At 32.5% G+C, this 22,692-nt stretch overlaps 1 protein-coding gene across 4 annotated transcripts in view; it reads left to right on the top strand.

The window, feature by feature from the left end:
* Positions 1-21,957, top strand: part of CACNA2D1 (calcium voltage-gated channel auxiliary subunit alpha2delta 1) — a 498,772-nt gene extending 476,815 nt beyond the window's left edge. For 3 of the 4 annotated variants that reach the window (XM_024249257.3, XM_024249260.3, XM_024249259.3), the window contains 10 exons: positions 671-738; positions 1,137-1,175; positions 2,684-2,755; positions 3,990-4,142; positions 4,242-4,294; positions 5,875-5,930; positions 6,343-6,472; positions 8,490-8,599; positions 8,960-9,042; positions 17,879-21,957. In XM_024249257.3, the coding sequence (XP_024105025.1) occupies positions 671-738; positions 1,137-1,175; positions 2,684-2,755; positions 3,990-4,142; positions 4,242-4,294; positions 5,875-5,930; positions 6,343-6,472; positions 8,490-8,599; positions 8,960-9,042; positions 17,879-17,995 (881 nt within the window). In that variant the 3' untranslated portion in view covers positions 17,996-21,957. 4 annotated transcript variants of the gene reach the window in all.
* Positions 21,958-22,692: the final 735 nt, after the last annotated feature.

The following is a 22,692-nucleotide window of genomic DNA, read 5'->3' on the forward strand; positions in this document are numbered from 1 at the left end:
AGGATCGGAAGTGGGCTAGAGTGAGTGAATACAATAAAGTAAAAGCTATTAGTTTTTTTGATTGTATGATTCAGTGTTTGAAGTTTTAAAGGAGAGTATTTTGAGCCTTCCTGCTCCTGAGGACAGCTTTACCCCATCAGCGGATCTATTACATGAATTCACTCCATCACTTACTCACTAACTCATTCACCTATTTCTTCATTCACTCAATTGCTCATTTACTTACTAAATCAGTTATTCTCTCAGCCATTCATTTATTCACCCACTCTCCTACTAACCCACCTACTCATCCATTCATCTGTTCACTCTTTCAGCAAAGATTTATTAAGCACCTACTGCAAGCACTGGTGGGGTTAGGGAAACCTCTTAAAATATACCGTTTGAATGACCTCAAGTTTATGAGGCTTTCCTGACACTACTGTTTTTTATTTAGCTTATTGTATTAGTTAATTGGTCAGGTTGTGACTAATGAATATACTCTTTTGTGAATATAAATTACAATTTATGTAATAGTTTAAGAGCTATTAGCATTATTTCTTAATGAAGAACACAAAACTAAAACTTCTGTAATAAACTATAGTCTGATACTTGCTATCAAAATAATTAACTGTCATATTGCAAAGGTTGTATTACATCTAATTATACCTTTGAATTCAAATTAATTTTTCAGTTGTTGGAATTAAAATTGATGTAAATTCCTGGATAGAGAATTTCACCAAAACCTCAATCAGAGATCCGGTAAGATATTTTTAAAAAATTCTTATGCTATGTTTAATGTTTTCAAAATTCAATAGAAAAAAATATAAGGTCCTTATACAGTGGCAAATACATTCTCAGTACCACTACACTGAAGTAGTATTCTGAATTCTGAAAAATCCTATTTTTTCAAAGCTTTTTCTTGTTTAAATTAGTCAATATGTAATACAAGTATTTCAAAGTTATAACATGCAATGCTAGTTTATATATTGATTGACATTTTCTAATAAGATAAAACTTTTGTTTCTTATAGACTATACTGTTTAATCTTATTTTTCTACTGGATAAATTATTCCAGAATTTCTAATTATAACATGGTAATAATATAATCAAAATCCAGCTTTTAAAAGTGAGGTGATAATCGCATTTTTGTCTTTCAGTGTGCTGGTCCAGTTTGTGACTGCAAAAGAAACAGTGATGTAAGAAAACTATTTAAAATCACTTTTGAGTACAACATTTCCTTGTGTTACTCTTGCTAAGACTATAATGATGAAAAAATATGCAGGAATTTTTAATCAAAGGCTAAAAAATTCTATGGAAATGTGAAATAATATATTCATTTGAATTTATATGCTTTTGATTTTGAACGTGAAATGCTTGAATTTTTAAAAATATGTATATATCCTTGGAAGGTAAAAAAATAGTCATGTCAATATGATGGTTCTCTTCGGTCTCAACTGTGTTACATTCTTCTGTACATATTTATCTTTAGCTCTATTTCCGGATAGGAAGTTTCTAACCAAAGCAACCCTATTGGTTATCAATGCAGTTTTCTCTCACCTATCACACTTTCTCTAATTTGTTCACACTGTATTATATAGTTATAGGAAAAATGTTTTAACTAAACCCGGAAGTATTACAGTTTATTATAAAGTTCTAGTTACATGGATTGAGTTTTAAGGTGTCTTGTATTACTTTCACTTCTGTTTGAGAAATTGAAAAAGGAAATGTGAACTTTGTTCAAAGGTTGAAGATGCTCTAAGAATGATACTAGATAAATAATTCTAAAAATTGAATAACAATGATGAAACAATATTTTCTTCCAGTCCTCTTTTGTGTGTCTGTATATCTCCAAGGGAAGCAGGGGCTTCATATCATCTTTATCACTCCTACTCCTGTGAAATTATGAGCCAATAATTTTAATGATTTTTGTAACTTATCTATTTCACATAGACTATGCAGTAGCTGTTTTAAGAGCAAATATTTTAGTAATAAACTGCTTTCACATTAGGAAAATGCAATGCATTACATCCTCAACTTTGAAAACAATGTTTTTATTTGTGATTTTTATTCAATACGAATTATTATATTGATTTTCACACATTAAAACATGATTTAAACTAGGTGGGAATTTATCCTGTGTTTCAGGGTGAAGTAAGTATTTTCTTAACCATGGACATTTTTTGTTTTGCATTTTGCTTTTAAATCTCCAATTATCCAACTACATATTTTTAATCTAAAGATATGAAATAATTATAAATAGTCTTATAGTACTGATGTGTTTTAAGTCTGTGAAACAGGATAACTAAAATGATATTTTTTAAAATATCTTTTTGTCAAAATCCTAAGTATGTGTTTAAATCAGTTATTCATTATTAAATAATTTTCTCTATCCAGTTTTCTGGATCATTTAGATGACCCGGAAATGGTAAAAAGATTATTTCTAATTTGCTCTTATGATTTGTTCAGACTGAACTGACAGTCTCAAGTGGATGGTTGGTGTTGGATTATCAAGCCTGATGGTTTGATATAAATCTATGCATGCCTTTATTTCACCAGAATTTAATGAACATATACGTTCAAGAGAAGATAGGCATTTAAAATTTTCTATTTTTATTACTCTAATCATGTACGTATAATGGGGTAAAGACAATGCAGCCTCCTAACCTTTCTAAAAATGTGTTAACTGTTCACTTTATTTTGATAGGTAATGGATTGTGTGATTCTGGATGACGGTGGGTTTCTTCTGATGGCAAATCATGATGATTATACTAATCAGGTATGTACCTGAAATAAGAGGGAATTAGGCTTTCCAAAGTGTGTTTCCGGATCAACATTACAAAACCTCTTTCAGTGTTTTAGAAATCGATGAGTTGTTTTATTTCTGTCATAAAATAATTTGTAAAATGCTTAATATTATGTAAACCATTAAGAAATGCATGCTAAGTCTAGTTTTTATGTTATTTGATTTTACATTTTAGTACTGGTATCATTAAAACATAAAGTTAAGGATTTTAGCATGATATGAACTTTTAATCTTTCAGATATTTAGAAAACTTTCACTTCAAAATTTGTCAGTTGATGATATCTAATTTAATATATAGCTGGTTAAAACTGATGTGATTTCTAGTCTCAAATCTGCAAATTAGCAGCACATAGCCTATTTTTAACAAATTTGAATTAGATGCCAACTAATTTCACTTCTGAATCTGCATTCCTGGCTTCTCTTTTTTAAAAAAACAAAGCAAAAGATATCTCAACCCTGGGCTTTTTTTGTTTTTTTTCTGGATGACAGTATTTATGGGGTGGAGCTGATTAACTCATGATTGTCCGTTTAGATGGGACTTGTTCCAGTTCATCACAGTCCCTCCAAGTTATTTTTCTAGGCCAGCCTTCTCTCTCATTTATGCTACTTTTCCATTCCCCAGGGGGGCATTTGATCTTTTTTTTATTGTATATGTTTAAGGTGTACAACAAGATGTTTTGATTTGCATAGTTAAGTGATTACTACGTCAAGCCAATTAACATATCCATCATCTCAGGTTGTTAACCTTTTTTGCGGTATGGTAAGAAGACTTAAAATCTACTCTCATCAAATTTCTGGTAGACAACACAATATTATTAACTACAGTCATCTGTTGTATGTTGAATCTCTAGGCTTATGCATTCTACATAACTGCTTCTATGTACCCTTTGACTTACACCTCTCCATTTCCCACCCGTGTTTTATTCATCTGGGAAGCATTTGATTGTGATTTAATGCTTAGTAATGTGTGTCCATTCTTTCCACAAATAAAATATCACACAGCCCCACTGAGTAATGAGAACACTTACTCTCATTTTAGTTTGTTCACAGTATCGTATACACGTTTCTCATTTGCTTTTGTTTTTAAGCTCCTCAGTTGTAGTTCAGTTTCTTTGTATTATTTCTTTTCACTGTAATGGTGATTCCTGTGTTCATTTTTCACTTACATTTTAAGTACACATTGCTTTATGATTTTTTTCTTCACCAGATTGGAAGATTTTTTGGAGAGATTGATCCCAGCTTGATGAGACACCTGGTTAATATATCAGTTTATGCTTTTAACAAATCTTATGATTATCAGTCAGTATGTGAGCCCGGTGCTGCACCAAAACAAGGAGCAGGACATCGCTCAGCATATGTGGTCAGTAATATCCACAGTCTAATCAATTCTTCTCAAGGGGATACTCAAGTGTCCTCAGTATCAAGTAGACTACTGAAATGACATTATTTTATTTTGTAGCCATCAATAGCAGACATATTACAAATTGGCTGGTGGGCCACTGCTGCTGCCTGGTAAGTCAAAATTTTAGTTTTATTGGTAATGAAAGAAAGAAGTTGTAAAATAGAAAAGCATCTGATGAAAATATGGATTTAGGGGACATTCAAATTTTTATTAAGGGAGTTAAGTTTTTTTCATTCTCTACATCACCTATTGGTAATATTTATAGTTTTTCCTAAGTGAACACTATAAAGTTACCATTCTTCAGTTTCTCATATGAAAACAATGTTATGCGGATGTAAACTTCAGCCTCTTTAGAGTCTTCTTTCCTCATCTATTGAAACTCTTTTCATTTGTATTAAATATTTATAAAAACATTACACTAATTTCTTTTAGGTGTATTGATCTGTAAGAAGTTACAATTTGTCTTTAATTTCCCAGTTGGATGTCTACATGCATCAAACTCATGGCATGATGGCAACCTTCTACCTCTTTACTATTGATACAAGGACTAGTATCGTTTTAGGGGCATCAGGTTGCTGAAATGGATCTAATTATTTCTTTTCACTGATGCTACCTTCGAAACCTCCCCCAACCCTCACCTGTAGACCCTACAACCTATGAAAATAAGACATTCAAATGGTCAATTGTGGCACTGTGGAAAGTCTGGAAGATCACATTTCTCATTGTTTAGTTGTAACTAAACCTCCTGTTACGTCTGGGATCCATGATCTCCCTCTTCCCTCTCTCCCTTCTAATCTTTTCTTTTTTTTTTTTTTTTTTGTATCATCACACTGTATTGTTAGCCCTATTCCATGTAGATTAATGTACAATATTCATTTGATGTTGAGGTTTGCCCAGCTAAAATTAAGTGATTATATCATTAAAGCAGCAAAGAAGATTTTAGGATTTTAAAATTTTGAGAGTTTTTAAAAGATTTAGAAAATTGTTTTATTCTGAAAAATGGTATTTTCTGATGTGATTTTATATATTAATTTCAGTAGGCTTTTAAAATTTCATCATGACCCTGAAATACTTGTCTTTATCCTATATCCCCTCCCACCCCCACTTTTTTTAAACTAAATTCAGTTCTAGAAATTTGGCTCAGTTGTCAGTTGCTGTAAAACTGAAATGTGCTGTATCTCTCTATATAATATGTATATTTTGTTTCATGAAAGTTACATTACATATTTACAAATATATTCTATATTACAAAGTAAATAGTTAACAAATTCAAACCCATGGTATAAACAGCATCGTTTCTTTGTTGGGGGCGGGGGAAACCCAGAAAACAAATGATTTTAAAAGCTAAAATAAGGAGACGTAATGAATGTGAAAACCAATGTGCTGAAACAGACATTCTCCCTCTTAGAGGGAACACTTCTGCTTGATAACATTGCCTGTTAGGTTTCTTCACACATTGTGTCCCACTTGATCCTGAACAAGATCTGAACACTTCTGATTTCGTGACTTCTTTTACACATTACAAAAAGGTTACAATGTGTTATATAATTTTAAAAATGCTTAAATAAAAACACTCCAAGACTTTCTTTCCCAAAAAGATAAAGGGAAACAGTATTTATGTGTATGTGTACATGTAAAAACACATTTTTTCCCTAGATTTTTATTTTTTTTTTTAATTTCAAAAATTCAGGTCTATTCTACAGCAGTTTCTCTTGAGTTTGACCTTTCCACGACTCCTTGAGGCAGGTATGTAAATGCTCAGACCTTGTCATTGCCATAACAAAAATTTTCTTTTGGGATATGCTTGAAGTTCAACAAATTCAGAGAATATTTGTGTGAGAAAGAGAAAACAGGTCACCCATCTCATAATTTTAGAGCTAGAAACTTTTTGTCCAGCCTTTCCTAATGTTTTAGAAATTACCTAGGTCACACTGGCTTGATCTCATAGCCATCTTGTACTAGAATTCATTTATTCTATTGATATTTATCAGGCATCTATTATGGGCTGCCACGATATTGCACAACAGTAAACAAGCCAGTCGAGGCGTCCTGGTTTTATATGTTTATTTTGCTCTGTGAGAAGTGAAGACTCCAGGGGAGTGACACAGAGGCCCCTCCTAATGGTGTTCTTTGTTTTTACTCCCCCTCCCCACCCAAGTTGAGATGGAGGATGATGACTTCACGGCCTCCCTGTCCAAGCAGAGCTGCATTACTGAACAAACCCAGTATTTCTTCGATAACGACAGTAAATCATTCAGCGGTGTATTAGACTGTGGAAACTGTTCCAGGTAATTTATTTATTTCGGGAGTAGTCCTATTTCATTAAGAAATCGTATATACTGTTATAATCATTACAGAAAAAAACTGAAAATTGTGTTGGAGTCAGAGATGTGAGTAATTGTTTTAAGCTGAAAATGTCAGCGATCTTTAGTTTCTCTGTAGGCTTTTAAAATTTGTAATTTTTAAAATTCTAACTTTGATAAGCTGTTATTTCTTCAACTATAATAATAATTACATGATCAAGATAATTCCTTTCTCTTTAGGCAGAACATAGAGAAATTTGGTTATATTTTAACTTTTTTTCTTAAAATAACCCATATTAAAAATTTCTAATATGAAGTTATTAAATGTATTAGTAATTCTAAGCCAAATATTATTTATTTTTCTATATGGTAACTAAACAGATTTACAAAAAAAAAAAGTCTTGTTTTGTTTTTGCTTCTAGTCTTCTCTGACTTGAAGAACTGAATGTTATCTTTATTTGAATTTGAAGGAACTGGGAAAAATACCGTTTTTTTAGGTCATGGTTAATGTTAGTCAGTATCCATAAAATATCTTTTAAAAAGAGATGGAGAATTTAATTTTGTTGTAATGAGGGTAGAGGAGAAAGGCAAGATGGGGATTTTGAGGGGAAAGTAATAATTAACACCACAGGATTCCTGAGAAGACAGCAGCAAGTCACAGCTTACAAAGCACAGAGTAGAGACACTTTGTTTTTAGAGGTGGAGGGAAGATTATTCTAGAAGAAATGTTACCATAGCGGAAGAAGAAATAGGAGGAGGTGAGGTAATCTGAAATTATGAAAGTGCCAGAATAGTTAAAAAAAAATTTTGCAAGAGGGGATAAGCAACCTATCATGAATTTTTAGGAGACGTGGTCAGTATGTTTTATGACTTTCTTTAGCAAACCTCTATGTCCAAGGAGGAGGTAGAGTATATAAAGAGGAGAGGAAAGGGAAGGAGGAGTCAAACATGAACTCACAAAAAAGCAGACTATCTTGTTTAGAGGAGATTAGCATATCAGGCTATGGACTTCAGGAAATGGGATTGTGGCATGTTTATTGGATACATCAGAGTTTCACAGTCATTGGCCTTTTATTAATTGACATCCAGCAAGAGCAATGTGTGCTAAAAGAAGTAAGTTAAATTGTAAAGTGAAGGTCAGTATAACCAAGACGTTAAATTGAATCATACTTTCCTTTTGATTTGCTTTATGGAAATCAAAGCTTAACAGGGCAAAAAGAAAACCCCTCTTTTCTGCAAAATGTATAATGATAAAGAAATTACTTTTTTAGTGATATATTTACATTTTTTATGTTGGTTACTAAAGTAAGAGCAGCTTAAGGTGTGGACAAAACAGGGGATGGAATTCAAAACCCTTGATTCTGTCCATGTCTGTGTTGTGCAGTGCAGTAGTTACCACCCATAGGTGGCTATTGAAATTTCAATTACAGTTAAATTAATTAGAATTAAAATTTTGTGCCTCAGTCACACTTGTCACATTTTAAGTGCCCAATACCCTCGAGTGGCTAGTATTTACCATATTGGACAGTGCAAACACCTTTTCCATCTTCACAGAAAGTTTGCTTGATAGCACTGTTCCGGACTTTTCTCTGCCCTTAGTTTGGGCAAGATGCCTAGACATTTTTGTATTCCCTGTTGTGTTATCTGTAAAATAAGGCAACTTTGGCATAAGCATCATAATTCTTTGTATGTGCAAAGAAAAACTTTTTTCTATGTGCATCAACAACTAAATTGTGCTTATTTTGCAATGAGGACTAATACTTTAAAATGGTCACACATAAAACATGTTACAATTTTTTTATTCATTTGACATAGGTAATACAGTCACACTAATAAATGAAACATTTTTTTCTTCTAAAATCATACTCCTATTGTGCTGGGAATGGTTTATGTTTCAAATGTCGTATTTTGTCTTTCATTTTAATATGTAAAAATCTTTGAAAGATTTCCATTTATTTTGGAAAAGATTCTCATTTTCTATGATACCGTATTTATTTTGCAGAATCTTTCATGGAGAAAAGCTTATGAACACCAATTTAATATTCATAATGGTTGAGAGCAAAGGGACATGTCCATGTGACACACGACTGCTCATACAAGCGGAGCAGACTTGTATCCTTTGACATCAGAGCTATCTGGAAAGGAAAACCATCTTAATGCATTTTGAATCTTGTCACATTGTTTATGCTCATAAAGAGAAAACTATTAGACTGCTCTGATCACCTCGCAAAGGCAGAATTGATTCCTCACTCAAAATTTAGTTGGAATGTCAAGAATAATTATGCTACACATGCCCCAGAGAAGGATAATTCACAATTTAGTTATTTAAATTCCTATGTACTTGAATTGTGTTGGATGAGAGTAATGATGTATAAGTTATCTCTTACATGTTTTGGGAAATACATTGCATTGTATTTATTTTTAATCATGTGAAAAAAACTAACATGAGATTCCTTAACAAGTCTCTTTTAGCTGATGGTCCAAATCCTTGTGACATGGTTAAGCAACCCAGATACCGAAAAGGGCCTGATGTCTGCTTTGATAACAATGTCTTGGTAAGATCACACTTCTACTGGATTAAAATACTATAAATTAATGGTCACTGTCCACAAGAATTCAAGGAGACAAATTGCAATTTTAACTCAAACATAATGTCTTAACCATAGTTTTTCTCATGAACATGACATACTTGCTGGTAGATTTTTTTCATTTCAGTAGTTTTCATGGTTAGCATAAATTTAACAGTTGCTTCTTTTATATGTCCTTCCCACAGAAATTGTGCTTTCAAACACAATTCCAATCAGTTTAACTCATAGTAAATGTTAATTATGGTATATTTGTTGCCTCCATTTATATTCCAATCCTGAAGATATAAAAGTTTATTTTTGTTAATTTGTCTTCAGTGAATTGAAAAACCTGTTATACAGCCATTGTTTTGTTATTATAGAGTTCTAGTTTCTTTTGGGTGGTTTCTGATTCTATCACATATTAGATTTGTATTATTTCCTTTAATTGTACTAATTTCTTTTTCTAGTGTTTGAAATTAGACCAGGTCAATTACATAGGGTTTGATAAAATATTACAAATCATATTTAATATATGTCACTTAAAGATGGCTTACTACTTTACTATTCTGACTTACTGTGTATTGATTACATACAAGGTAGGTAATACGTCATCAGTATGTACTACATTAGCTTTATCCTTTTAAAATTTTTAAGAAATATTAATCTATTCTCAAAGACGAAGTCCACATAAAAATCTCTGTCTACCTCTTTTTAACTAATTTTAAAAACAATACTTCCCAATTCTGATTCTTCAGTGTGTGCCACTGCATGAAATTGTTTGAGTTATTTAGGTTTACCTACTCAAATACATAGCTGCATTTGTCCCAGAAAGGACAAAACATTTTCACAGATAATATTATGCAATTAGATAATATAAATTAAAAATAGAGCAAAGAAGTAATCAAATCAGTGATGGGGACTAAAAATGCAAGATGTATTAGCCAGTCAATCCCAGTTATCTCTGTGAGGCATTATTGATCCTTTCTAGGGAGAGTAATTCAATATTGCAACTAAGGTTTTTTTTTTTTTAAGATAAGATATATAAAGTCCGGATAGGCGGACTCCTGTTATTCTGTCTACTACACCTTCAGCAGGTTGCCCATTTAAAATTATTTCCCAAAGAATGTTTTATGAAGGGCCAAGGGTCATGTCACTCATTAGAGAAACTTCGCTCATCAACCATTTGTCACCAGTTTTTTGACAGTAGGAATATTAAATTCAGATGAACTTGAAAAATGGCATAAAAACCCTTTGCCCAAAATATTATTCTAGGAGGCTATATCTTATGATCAAGGCATTAAAAAGATTTGACCAAGACAAAAATGTTCAGCAATTGAAGCTCCTATAAATAAATGGGTTGTGTGTGAAAGTACAACTGTTGCTCAGTAGCTTGGTGTGCTAATAATATCTTGTGTTTCTTTAGCAGTGGAGTTATTTTGGTAATACTTATTTGCAATGGTCACTGTGAATCTGCTCTGGATGGAGACTCACATTAACTGCCAGCAAATTGCATGAAATCTCATCTTGTGTGTCTTCTTTTCTGTGTTCTCTTTCCTTTTCCTGTACTTGCTACTTTGCCCGTTATTAATAGGATCAACTTAAATGCACAACGAGTCGTGCCTGTACCATGATGTCAGCTCCTATCTTCATTTTACTGCAAGTTTTCATGTGGTGTGGATGGTCAGTCACTTTCTCTAATTTTTCTTTGTTTTTGTTTTTGGCTTGAAATTTTAGAAAATCATCCATATTCCTAAATCTACAATATTAATGTTCCTGAAACCAGGTTATTAAATCTCAGGACCAATGTTGTTGTTTTTTGAATAGCTGATTTCAAATGGCATGTAAATTTCTAATCCTAAATGAAACATATTTCATAAAGTTTTTGTGTAAAAATTGTCATTGCAGAGACAGATATACATGCTTCATGGTATTTTATGAGAACTACCTAATGACAATTTTTAGAGGTGGTTATCTCAATTTATTTACAAAAGATGCTAACACAAATTAAAGCAGTCTTTCAAGTCCTTTCAGATTTTTCTACTTTTTAAAATAAATCTTGACTTAAATAACTTTTTAGATTTTTACTCTCAAAATATTCTTATTGAAATATTTTAGAATAAGTGCTTCCAGTTTCTAAGTTCATTTTATTTAATATTACATTATCTAGCCCAAAATTATTAATTAACCTTTTAAGAAATTTCTGAGTTCTATATTCAATACTACTAATGAGATGTTTTGGGGCTTGCATTTGCATTTAGTTCTTCATTTCCTGTTTTGCAATTTCTTTTTCCTGTTTTGCAATTTCTTTTCTAATGCTCTGGAATCATCATGATTGTGTTACTAGAGCACACACTTTTGTTGTGTTTGTCATTGGTTTCCAGGTAGTCATTGAATTGGTTTCCAGGTAGTCGTTGATTAGGAAGCCACTAGATGGAGATGTGGCCATTACTATGAATGGAGTGAATTCACAGGCAGGGGTGATAGAGGTTGGGGAGTGGAATAGCAGAGAGGGAGTCTCAGAAAATAACCACAAGTCTTCTGGGATAATAAAAGAATGGTTTTCATGGCAAAAAACTCCAAGTAAGGAAACATTGCTTTACTATCTTCATATACACATTTTAAAAATTGATATACAGGCAACTATTTGAAATATTATTGATGCCTTAAAGAAGTTCAATATAGGTAGTCAACCATTATACAAGAAAAGTGTAATCAAATTATGTTTCTATAATTGTCCCTATTTTCCCTTTTGATTCAAAAGCTTACTTCTGTCAATCATAGAATTTTTAGATAAGATTTATAGGTTATCAATTACACTACAAAATATATAAGTATTGCTCTTGAGTAGGCCAGCTCTCTTTTTACCTTTCTCTTAAAAACCTATAGCAATGGCTGGGCGCAGTGGTTCAAGCCTATAATCCCAGCACTTTGGGAGGCTGAGGTGGGTGCATCACCTGAGGTCAGGAGTTCGAGACCAGCCTGGGCAACCTGGTGAAACCCCATCTCTACTAAAATACAAAAATTAGCCGGGCTGGAGGCTGAGGCAAGAGAATTGCTTGAGCCTGGGAGGTGGAAGTTGCAGTGAGCTGAGATCGTGCCACTGCACTCCAGCCTAGATCACAGAGCTAGACTCCATTTCCAAAAAAATATATATATATATCTACAGCAACAGTGAATTTAAAATTTTTTTAACCTAAGACCCCCCCGCCAACCAAAATAACATTTTCCTATTGTGATACTTTCTTTGAACCGTAATTATAAATCTATCATGGCAATAATTATATATCACCATGGACTCAACTAAGATATTTATGTACCAGATAATATGCTTTATAAATTGTGTTTGCATAAAATAGTAAATTTCTCAATGGACAATTATTGACTTGCTTTACTTCTTTGATTAATAAATGTTAGCTTTTTCATTTGCTTATCTTTTGTACTTGTGTGTGACTTAAGTCTTCCTAAAGCTTGTATCAAAATCTCTTGAACACTTGAGTTTTGATGAAGTCCTCATGGTATGGAGCTTCATAATTGTAGAAGTATAATCTATATCCTTCTGATCTCTAAAAAGAAAACATTTGAGATTCCTTTATATTATTATATCAAAGGAATACATGATATCAATGTTATATTATTATATCAAAGGAATACATGATATCAATGATGTATATTTTACATTAACAAGATATGCTTTCAGTATTTAAAAACACAGTTATCAGTGTAGAACAGTGAATCCACTTAGTGCTATTTGAATGTTGATATAATAATATCAAAGGAAGTATTATTTTCTCTGAAAAATTAAGTTGAAAAAAATCATTACAAAAAATACTGAAATGTTAGTTGGCAGTTGTTTCCCACATTAAGGACCACAAAGGTTATGGTCTGTGCTCCAATATAGTCTGGCTAAAACTAGCAATTTCTGTTGGATTAGGTTCTGCTCACAAGCAAGGCAGAATGGTAGTGTAATCTCCAAAGCCTACCAAGGGGCCCTTGTACCCTGTAGAGTCCAGAAGGATATAGATTATACATAAACAAACAGTTATGAAGCTCCATACCATGAGGACTTCATCAGAACTGAAGTGTTCAAACAAGACTTTTTGATAACAAGCTTTATGAAGACTCAAGTCACACACAAGTACAAAAGCAAATGAAAAAGCTAACATTTATTAATCAAAAAGAAATAAAGCAAGCCAGTTCTGTCCATTGAGAAATTTATTATTTTATGCAAACCCAATTTATAAAGCATATTATTGGGTACATAATCTGTCTACATTTAAAGAGTTGAATAAATATACTACCTATCTCACGAGTTAATGTGTAAGAGTGTTAGTTAAGGTGACATGTAGGAGAACAAATTATTTGCTAGGGGCATTATTCCTATTATTATGCAGTATCTACATGCCTAAAAATTTTTAAATATTGATTTTCTTCGAAGTTTCTGGTGGTAACTTTAGTACAGACTTACCTGAATTCAAAAGTTAGTCCACGATTTGATGGCTGTCTTCACCAGCAATTTGCATTTTGAAGGAAATTAAAATTAAATGATGGCTATAATTCAGAAAAAAAGATCAAAAACTTTTCAGCCAAATGACCAGAACATTTTCTTTTGAAAAATGTATTTCTGAATTTAATAAATTAAAAATTATTAAGCTTGTACTGTATGCAATTAGTTGTCCCAGGTTCTGAATGGGGAAAGAAAGGCAGAGTAAGAGTTTAGCAACAGTAACTTCAAAAGAAAGATTTTAGCCACTGGTAACGCATGCTGTATAAAGAAAACTTTGGGGCAAAAACTATATGAATTTTACTATGGTTTAGATTTTTTAAAGAGTAATGAGAAAGAAAGGAATAAAGAATTATCAGTTGATATCTTTAATAACACAATCTTTTAAGAGAGGTTCCCCTATAAGGAAGTCTAATACAATTAGTTTTATCATATTTTAAAAATTAATATATATATAATATTGGCACTGCATTCTTTTTCCATTTTAGTGTTCTAAACAAAGTACCAATCTGTTATTTTCTACTTAAATAATCGTTTAAAAATCAGACCGATTTATTATATCTGGTCATGGTGTCAGTGGGATTTCAGTCTCTATAGGACAGAGATAATGCTGAGTTGCTCCCACATCAGTGCATTTGTGATTTAGAATGTATCCCATAATAAGACTTGAAATGATTCTGTGAAATACATTACACGGAGTTACACCATGCAAAATGCATGGGAAGACATGATCAGGAAACTTAAAAGGCACATTTTCCAGTGTGAATTGACATGCAGACCACAGGGATCCCAAATAACTTATCTAAACTACCACCTCCCAAATAGAAACAGACATATCTCATCATCACACAGAGGAAATGAAACAAAAAATATCTATAAAAATAAAAACAGTGAAATAAGGGCCAAAGAGAATATTTTTCTTTCCATAACACATTTGTAGAGTATAAAGATGACAAAATATGTTCTGAATACACAAATGGGTCTTGTGTGGTAATTTTTATTCAAATTAACACTTAATCATAACTGGGGAGTACTCCTGGTTAAGTGACAATGACTTCTTTAAGTTAATACCTCATAGTGTTTCTAACCAGTCAATGTGTGCTGCTTTGAGTACCTACTCTTCATTTATCAAATCGTTGCTATGTATCTAGCCACTCTTCTGTATATGAAATACATTTATATAAAGTATTTGTTTTTTTTTAAATCTGATATTCCATTATTACTGGTACCCTGTTTTTTATCTGTTTACCCTACCTGGAGAGAAAAGCATCTGAACAAAAAGAACAAATGCAAAGGCAGTAAACAGCTCGGCCTGTTGCAGAGAAAGCCAGTGTTATTGAAGCAGAGTGAGCAGGCGGGAGAGGAGAAGGTGGGAAGATGAGACAGCCAGGCTCCAGACCTCATAAGGCTTTGTAGACCTTAATAAAGAATGTAGATTTTGCTCTGAGAATGATGAGAAATGTCGAGCAGGGAGTGAAAGAATGTGTGGTGTTAAGAAGACTGCTTTTTGGAGAAGCGTTTGTAAAAGGGCAGAGTAGAAGCCATGGGACAAGTGAGGCAGCTTTTGCAAAAGTGGAAGCAAGACGTATTGGTGACTTGGACCCACAGTAGTGACAAGCAGTAAGTTTGGGGATGTATTTTGAAGCTAGAGTTAGAGGATGGATTCCCAGCTGAAACCCCCACTCTGCAAAAAAATATAAAAAATTAGACAGGTGTGGTGGTGCACACCTATAGTCCTAGCTACTCGGGAGGCTGAGGTGGGAAGATCACCTGAGCCCAGGGAGGTCAAGATCATGCCATTGCACTCCAGCCTGAGTAACAGAGTGAGACTTGTAGTGTTTGGCCTTATCTACTACTCTAAAAGTGCTATTTACTGATACCAGAAGAATTATATTAGGGGCAAGTCAAGTTTGAAATCCCTATGAGACATACAGACATACAAGAGGAGAAAGTAGAGATCAATGAATACACAGACCAGAGGAGAATACAGGATTGAACATATAAAAGAGTGAGTTATTAGGAAACGGATGAAATTAAAGCCATAGGACTTGGGATTAGATCATCTAGGAACAAAGTGTAAAGGAAGAAGAAGAAAGGAGAGAGAGGTAACACCTGGAAAAGTCTAACATTTTAGAGAGCATGAAAGAAAGGAGGTCAAGCCAAGGAGAGATACACAAACAAGTTTCAAGAAAAACCAGAAGAGTGCATTAGCCAAAGATACATGAGAACGTATTTCAAGGAGACAATGTCATATATTTGTCAAATGCTTCTGAAAGGTCAAATAGGATAAAGACTAAGAATTGATTATTTTATGATTCTATTTAGATTTGGGATGTAAATTGATTGAAACCAACATTTTTTTCATAGATTCTTTTCTCCCAGCTTTCTTTCTTACCAAAATAGTTCTGCTGCCTTAAAATACAATTATAGTTCTGCTGCCTTAAAATACAATTAAAGAAGTAATTTTATTTACTATGTGGCAGCACTGTATTAAATCCTGGTGAACAAAAAGAGCCAAAGTTCTTATTCTTTGGGAGCTTAGAATCTTTGTAAAATTATTCTGAAAGAAAATTATTCAACCTATTATTTTGATTCTTAGAACATCTACCTTGGATTAGCAGATTCTTTAAAGATGTTTAAATATATGGTCTTTCAAATAATCCCATCAGAAAGTGAGCAAAAAACATGAATAGACAATTCTCAAAAAATGATATGCAAATGGCCAAAACATATGAAAAATTGCTCAACATCACTAATTATCAGGGAAATGCATGTTAAAACCACAATGTGATACCACCTTACTCCTGCACGAATGGCCATAATCAAAAAATAATGGATGTTGTTAAAAAAAAAAAAAAACACTTTGTACACTGCTGGTGGGAATGTAAGCTAATACAACCACTATGGAAAACAGTATGGTGATTCCTTAAAGAATGAAAAGTAGAACTACCATTTGATCCAGCAGTCCCACTGCTGTGTATCTACCCTGAGGAAAAGAAGTCATTTTATGAAAAAGACACTTGCACATGCATGTTTATAGCAGCACAATTCAAAATTGCAAAAATGTGGAACCAACCTAAATGTCCATCAACCAATGAGTAAAGAAAATGTGGTATATATACAACATGGAATACACCTCACCCATAACAAGGAATGAAATAATGGCGTTTGCAGCAACCTAGATGGAGTTGGAGGCCATTTTTCTAAGTGAAGTAACTCATGAATGGAAAATCAAATATTGTATGTTCTCACTTCTAAGTGGGAGCTAAGTTATGAGGATGCAGAGGCATAAGAATGATATAATGGACTTTGGGGACTCGGGAGGAATGGGGGTAAGGGATAAAATACTACATACATTGGGTGCATTGTACACTGCTTGGGTGACAGGTGCACCAAAATCTCAGAAATCACCACTAAGGAATTATCCACGTAACCAAACCACCTGTTCCCCAAAACCTATTGAAATAAAATTTAAAAATAATAAATATGAGGTTTTTAAAAATGAAATTCACTATGTTAAAAGGAATTAAAGGATATGGAAAATTTTATCAAATACAGAACCTAGGAATAAAAGATGAATAATACTTTTGCATTAAGAGGGAACTAAATGAGCTACCACTAGACTGGGGAGTTAATGTGAGTATATTCATTCTAATATTTCTTGGTTGTCTCAAGACAAATGTCTTCCTAGCTTAGCTCTTTATTTTGGATATATATTTTCAAAGCAAAATCCTGTATGTGTCCAAATAATGTATTTGAACCAACATAAACAATGGTTCAAATACATTATTCATTTTACTTTAATTCTTGATGAAGGTCCAGATGCTATGATTGCACTCTACGTTGAACCTTATAAATTGTATAAGAAATATGGGAAATGGAAATGTATTTATTTTACCAGTCCCCAACTTTACCATATGGAGCATAGTTGCTAAAATCATAATTCTTGGGAATTATAAAAACTACTATTAAATTTTACATTTATTTCTTGCATTTATAAATATATAGGATTTTTGATACTGTGAAAGTTTTTTATTTAAAATTAGTATATTATTCAAACAGCATTTATTATTTTCTTTCATAATCATCAAAATCTACAACTAAACATTTAAAGCATTTGTGAAATGATGCTAGGGAAATTGCTTTATCCAGAATTCCTCAATGATAAAATCTAGGAGAAAGTAATTTATTTGGATTTCAATTAAAGCAGTTTTATAAGGTAAGTTCAGAAAGTGAACTAAATATGGATTACTCTAAAAGATGTGTTACTAAATATTTTTCAAGATTTTTAGATTTTTCTCTTTTTTTTTTTTTAAACAACAGGAGGATTATACTGACTGTGGTGGTGTTTCTGGATTAAATCCCTCCCTGTGGTATATCATTGGAATCCAGTTTCTACTACTTTGGCTGGTATCTGGCAGCACACACCGCCTGTTATGACCTTCTAAAAACCAAATCTGCATAATTAAACTCCAGACCCTGCCAAAACATGAGCCCTGCCCTCAATTACATTAACGTAGGGTCAGCTATAAAATCAGACAAACATTAGCTGGGCCTGTACCATGGCATAACACTAAGGCACAGACTCCTAAGGCACCCACTGGCTGCATGTCAGGGTGTCAGATCCTTAAACGTGTGTGAATGCTGCATCATCTATGTGTAACATCAAAGCAAAATCCTATACATGTCCTCTATTGGAAAATCTGGGAGTTTGTTGTTGCATTGTTGGTGATTACATGTGAAAGGGTTCCCCATACAATTGTATATGAATCATAAGAAATGTCTTGATATTGACCTGCAATTTTGACTTGCTGCAATTTTACTAAGAAAATCTCTAAGGGGAAAGAAATTATTTTTGCCTTCACTTATTCTTCTGTTAAAAGTTAATTCCTGCTTTGAGTAGCAATTATTGAAATATATAGAGAAAGAGAGAATTAACATTGGTCTAAATTGTTGAAATATAAATAATGGCTAATTTTCTATGAAAAATTTGCCAAGAATAAAATGCCTTATGAAGAATGGCTTCTTTGCCAAAAATAAAACACAATTGATGACCAATTAAATTTTGATGGGGTAATGAATTGATGGTTCGAAAATAGTAACTAAGAAATTATTAAACTAAAGGTGCTTGAGGGAGAAATTGGAATATGTGACGTATTTCCTCATAAATGTAAGCAAGCCCTTAATAAATGCTTTGATGTAATGTTCCTTTTGTTCACAGTACAGTTATGTAGTGCTAGCCAGATATTTTAAAATGCTATAAGAAAAGCTTGTCGGGGGGAGGGGGAAATGTTTTTCTTGTGATAAATGAACTTTGGTTTACCAAGGGTATTTTGCATGATGCTGCTGCTATTTTAACTTTTCAGTTCTTTTTTCTCTTACTGTAGAGTGTAGTCATTGAAAAGTTAACTGAGTGATATTATTGTTATGTAAGAATCTGAACCTTGCAGTGTAAATGCACTTAAGTCATCTTTTAAAATGTTGTTAAACTACTCTGAATATACTGTGCAATGTAAATGCTGAATGATTGGGGTTAGATAAATGGTGAAATGAGAATTAATGAATTTTATACAGATTCGTGCTTTCGCCTGATAACCTATGTACAGATATTTTAAGTACATAAATCAGATTTGACACATTTATTTTTTGAAAAGTACATATATGTTCTCAATGAAGATTCATCCTAGGTTTCCTCTTTGTTCGTTTCAATAGTAGCACATACAATCCAAAAGTTCCTGCTACTGCTGCTTTTGCCCTTCCATTTTAAATGGTATGATCGTTTGACCAAAATTTCCATGCAAGTTGATAAGGGTTTTACAATAATCTGAACAAATAGGAAACCTTGAATCTCTATGTATGCACATGAATACTTGATTGTGAATAATAAAAGTTGTTTTTTATACAGCCTCATTGGTGAAAATGGTTAGTGTAGTAAATCAGATATTTCATTATAGACTAATATGGTAGCAGATTATTTATGCTTTTAAAAATTATTTTCTGGAGCAAACAGTATTTGAAGAAAGGGTAAAAACTGAATGTGTAATTCTAAGAATAGTTAATAATTTTACTGAAGGCTGAACGTATGTAGATATTTTTTATGATAAAATGCAGTTTTTCTTTTTTTGGAACATGCCAATTACTGGTATGTGTATATGCTGGAAATTTTCTTACATATCCTTTTTAAGTCAAAGTTATTAACATTATCCAGCATGCTTTAATATGCTCCACATATCAAAGATATAACCAATAATTTAACGTAGCTTAAAAGATAATATTTGTTTTTAGCTTTGCATACATTTGTAATTCCCTCCCACCACCAATATACCTTAGGTACCATTTGTGTACATTTCTTTATTTAAGATTTTTTTTTTCAATAAAAAGGGGGGGGAAATGGAATCACTTTGCCAACTATTGTTCTAAGAGTTGACATCAGTTACCATTTCTAATGCATTGTTGTGATTTTGTAGTGTCATTCATAACTGGTATTGACATTTTAGAAAACACCAAAGTGATTTAAAATATATGTGGGGAAAAAAACTTCTCACTCTAGTAACAATGTTTAAATCATGTTGTTTGTTAAATATTTAAAAGTTGTTCAATTTTTGCTAGACTATCTTAAATCATGATAGTGTTGGGAAGGGGGTATCAAAATACAAAATTGTTAGTTTGTGTATATAAACAATGCACATTAAAACAATTGAATTGCTTCCAGCATACAACAAACTACCTTAAAATTATGTTCAAAATCTATTAAATATATTTTCATGGCTAATGTCGATTATATGTTTTCATCAATTACATTGTTACTGTATTAATCACGGTTAAACTTGGCATCTCTTGGCAGGATCCTATTTAATTTCTATTGCCATCAAAATATATTTACATGCATGAGTTTTGCTACAAACCTTTATTTTCTGCTGTAAAGTTATATATTGTGACAACCACAAATACAATTACAAATTGGGTAAGAACAAGCTGAATAAAAGTTGTTCCCATGACTAATATTAGTCTTCATGCTTTTAGCATATTTTTTAAGACAGTAACACTCATCCCATCAAATTATTATATTACATTTAGTATTTTTCTGTGAGTTATGTTGACAAGAACTTAAATTATAGCCTGTTATTAATATTGATTTCCAACAACTGAACAGTACAACAGATCAATAAAAAAGTGTATACACTGCTTTAACTAATTTTTGTTATACTCATGTGGCTTAATGTAGTTAGTCACTACAACAGAGTTCAAGTAAGCTTGGCAATGGTGTTGAGTAACAAGAAAGAATTCTGCATTAATGATTTCTTTATATTTTCCTCATTTAAACAACCAGCATTACTGCCAAACACCAACCGTGGTCCATATTTGTAACAGGTTTTTAACATGACATAGTTAGCAAGTTTGATTGAAGAGATTTTTAGGTCCTGGGCCTATAAGATTTTAGTATGATCTTTTTTCATGTTTCTAATGCTTGAGGTGTTACTGCTTAACTTGGAAAAATAAAAAAATAAAAAAAAAAAACAGTGTTGCTGCCATTTGTAAGTTTTCCTATAATATTCCTTTTATTAACTTTAAAACTGGCCTTATGGGGTTCAAATAGGCAGTATCCCTTTTAAGTGACCTTTGCAACCCAAGTGTTACTTGCTTATTTGATGCTCTCTTGTATTTTAAATCTCATTTAAATCTTTGTCTGTGACCAACAAAGCTTAAATTTTGTCTTAATTTAAAACTCTGAATCTCTTCCATTGATCATGTTAGACGTTAAAATGTTTAATGGTATAGTCTGACCTAGTGAAACAAAATGGATGTTGTTACTTTTTTTCAAGAATAGAATGGAATGACTTTCACTTGCCCAAAATTTTAAATTTTTTTCATCTAAACTTGTATTGTTTCCCATAGCAGAATGTTAATATTCACAGTACATTTCTGTAAAGAGCAAACCAATGTAATGTTTCAAGTGTTGAAAAAATTCCAGATTTTTGAAGAATTAGACAACTCTTACCAATAGTTTCATCTACCTTATTTCTAGTTTACACAGTTATCTCAAATTCCACTGAAACTAATGGGATACTGTCTTGTGTAGATGCCAATTGAGTTTATAATGTGACCTAGTAAAGCTGTGTTTTTTGTTGTGTTGTATGAATGTCGGATCATGCTTTTAGGAATACTTTTATTAAAATGGTGTGCATTCATGCAAAAGGCCAACTGGCTTTTGTGAACAATAGATCTTTTCTCCCCTTTATTTTGTTCTCTTGACACTTTTGTGAAAATTATCTAGCCTGATAAAAACATTTTGTAAAAATTTGTATAATACTGTTATAAAATATTTATAATCCCAGAAAATGTTGTGTTAAATCTTGTGCAAAAACAGTATATTCAGAATAAAAGTTTATCATTTAAAGTCACCACACGGTTTGGGTTTTCTGTTTTTTAAAAGATCCAGTTGGAAGAGACAGATGGCTCTGTCATAAATACATTTTAAGAGAGAATTCTGGATTGTGGAAATAAAAGTTGGGATTAAATAGTGCTTTTAGAATTACAAACCTCAACTCACACAAATACAGTCAATCCTTGAACAACATATGTTTGAACTGCATGGATATACTTATATGTGGATTTTTTTCAACCAAATGCAGATTGAAAATACAGTATTTGCAAGATGGAAAACCCACATATACCAGGGGCCTACTTTATAGTCAGATTCTACGGGGCCAGTTTCCAGACTTGAGTATGCATTGATTTTGATACACGTGGGCATCCTGAAACGAATCCCCCCTACACACACAGGGACGACTGTCAATTCACTCGCAATGCCTTTACTTAAGTCTAACCTTCTAACACATGCCTTCTCCATCAAGGCATTTAGGAATGTACTTAATCAGACTTTGGACTTCTTTTATAAAAAAAAAAGTTCCCTAGGCAAAAGTAATATTTCCCTGTTTCTGTAAAGACCTCAGGAAAGTAGGTTAAAAGAAACAAGTTAGAGTATCTGAAATGTGCTTATCTTCTGTGCTTCTAACATTTGAACAGCAGCTGAGGCAATGAAGTATAAAGAATTTTCCCTAAAAGTCCTATTAGGTTCCTTTTACACTTATACCAGCTTACAACCTGCCTTCCTATGCTCACGTGATAAACTGATG

The sequence above is a fragment of the Pongo abelii genome, chromosome 6 (genome assembly GCF_028885655.2).
Source record: "Pongo abelii isolate AG06213 chromosome 6, NHGRI_mPonAbe1-v2.0_pri, whole genome shotgun sequence".
Classification (NCBI taxonomy): Eukaryota; Metazoa; Chordata; class Mammalia; order Primates; family Hominidae; genus Pongo; species Pongo abelii.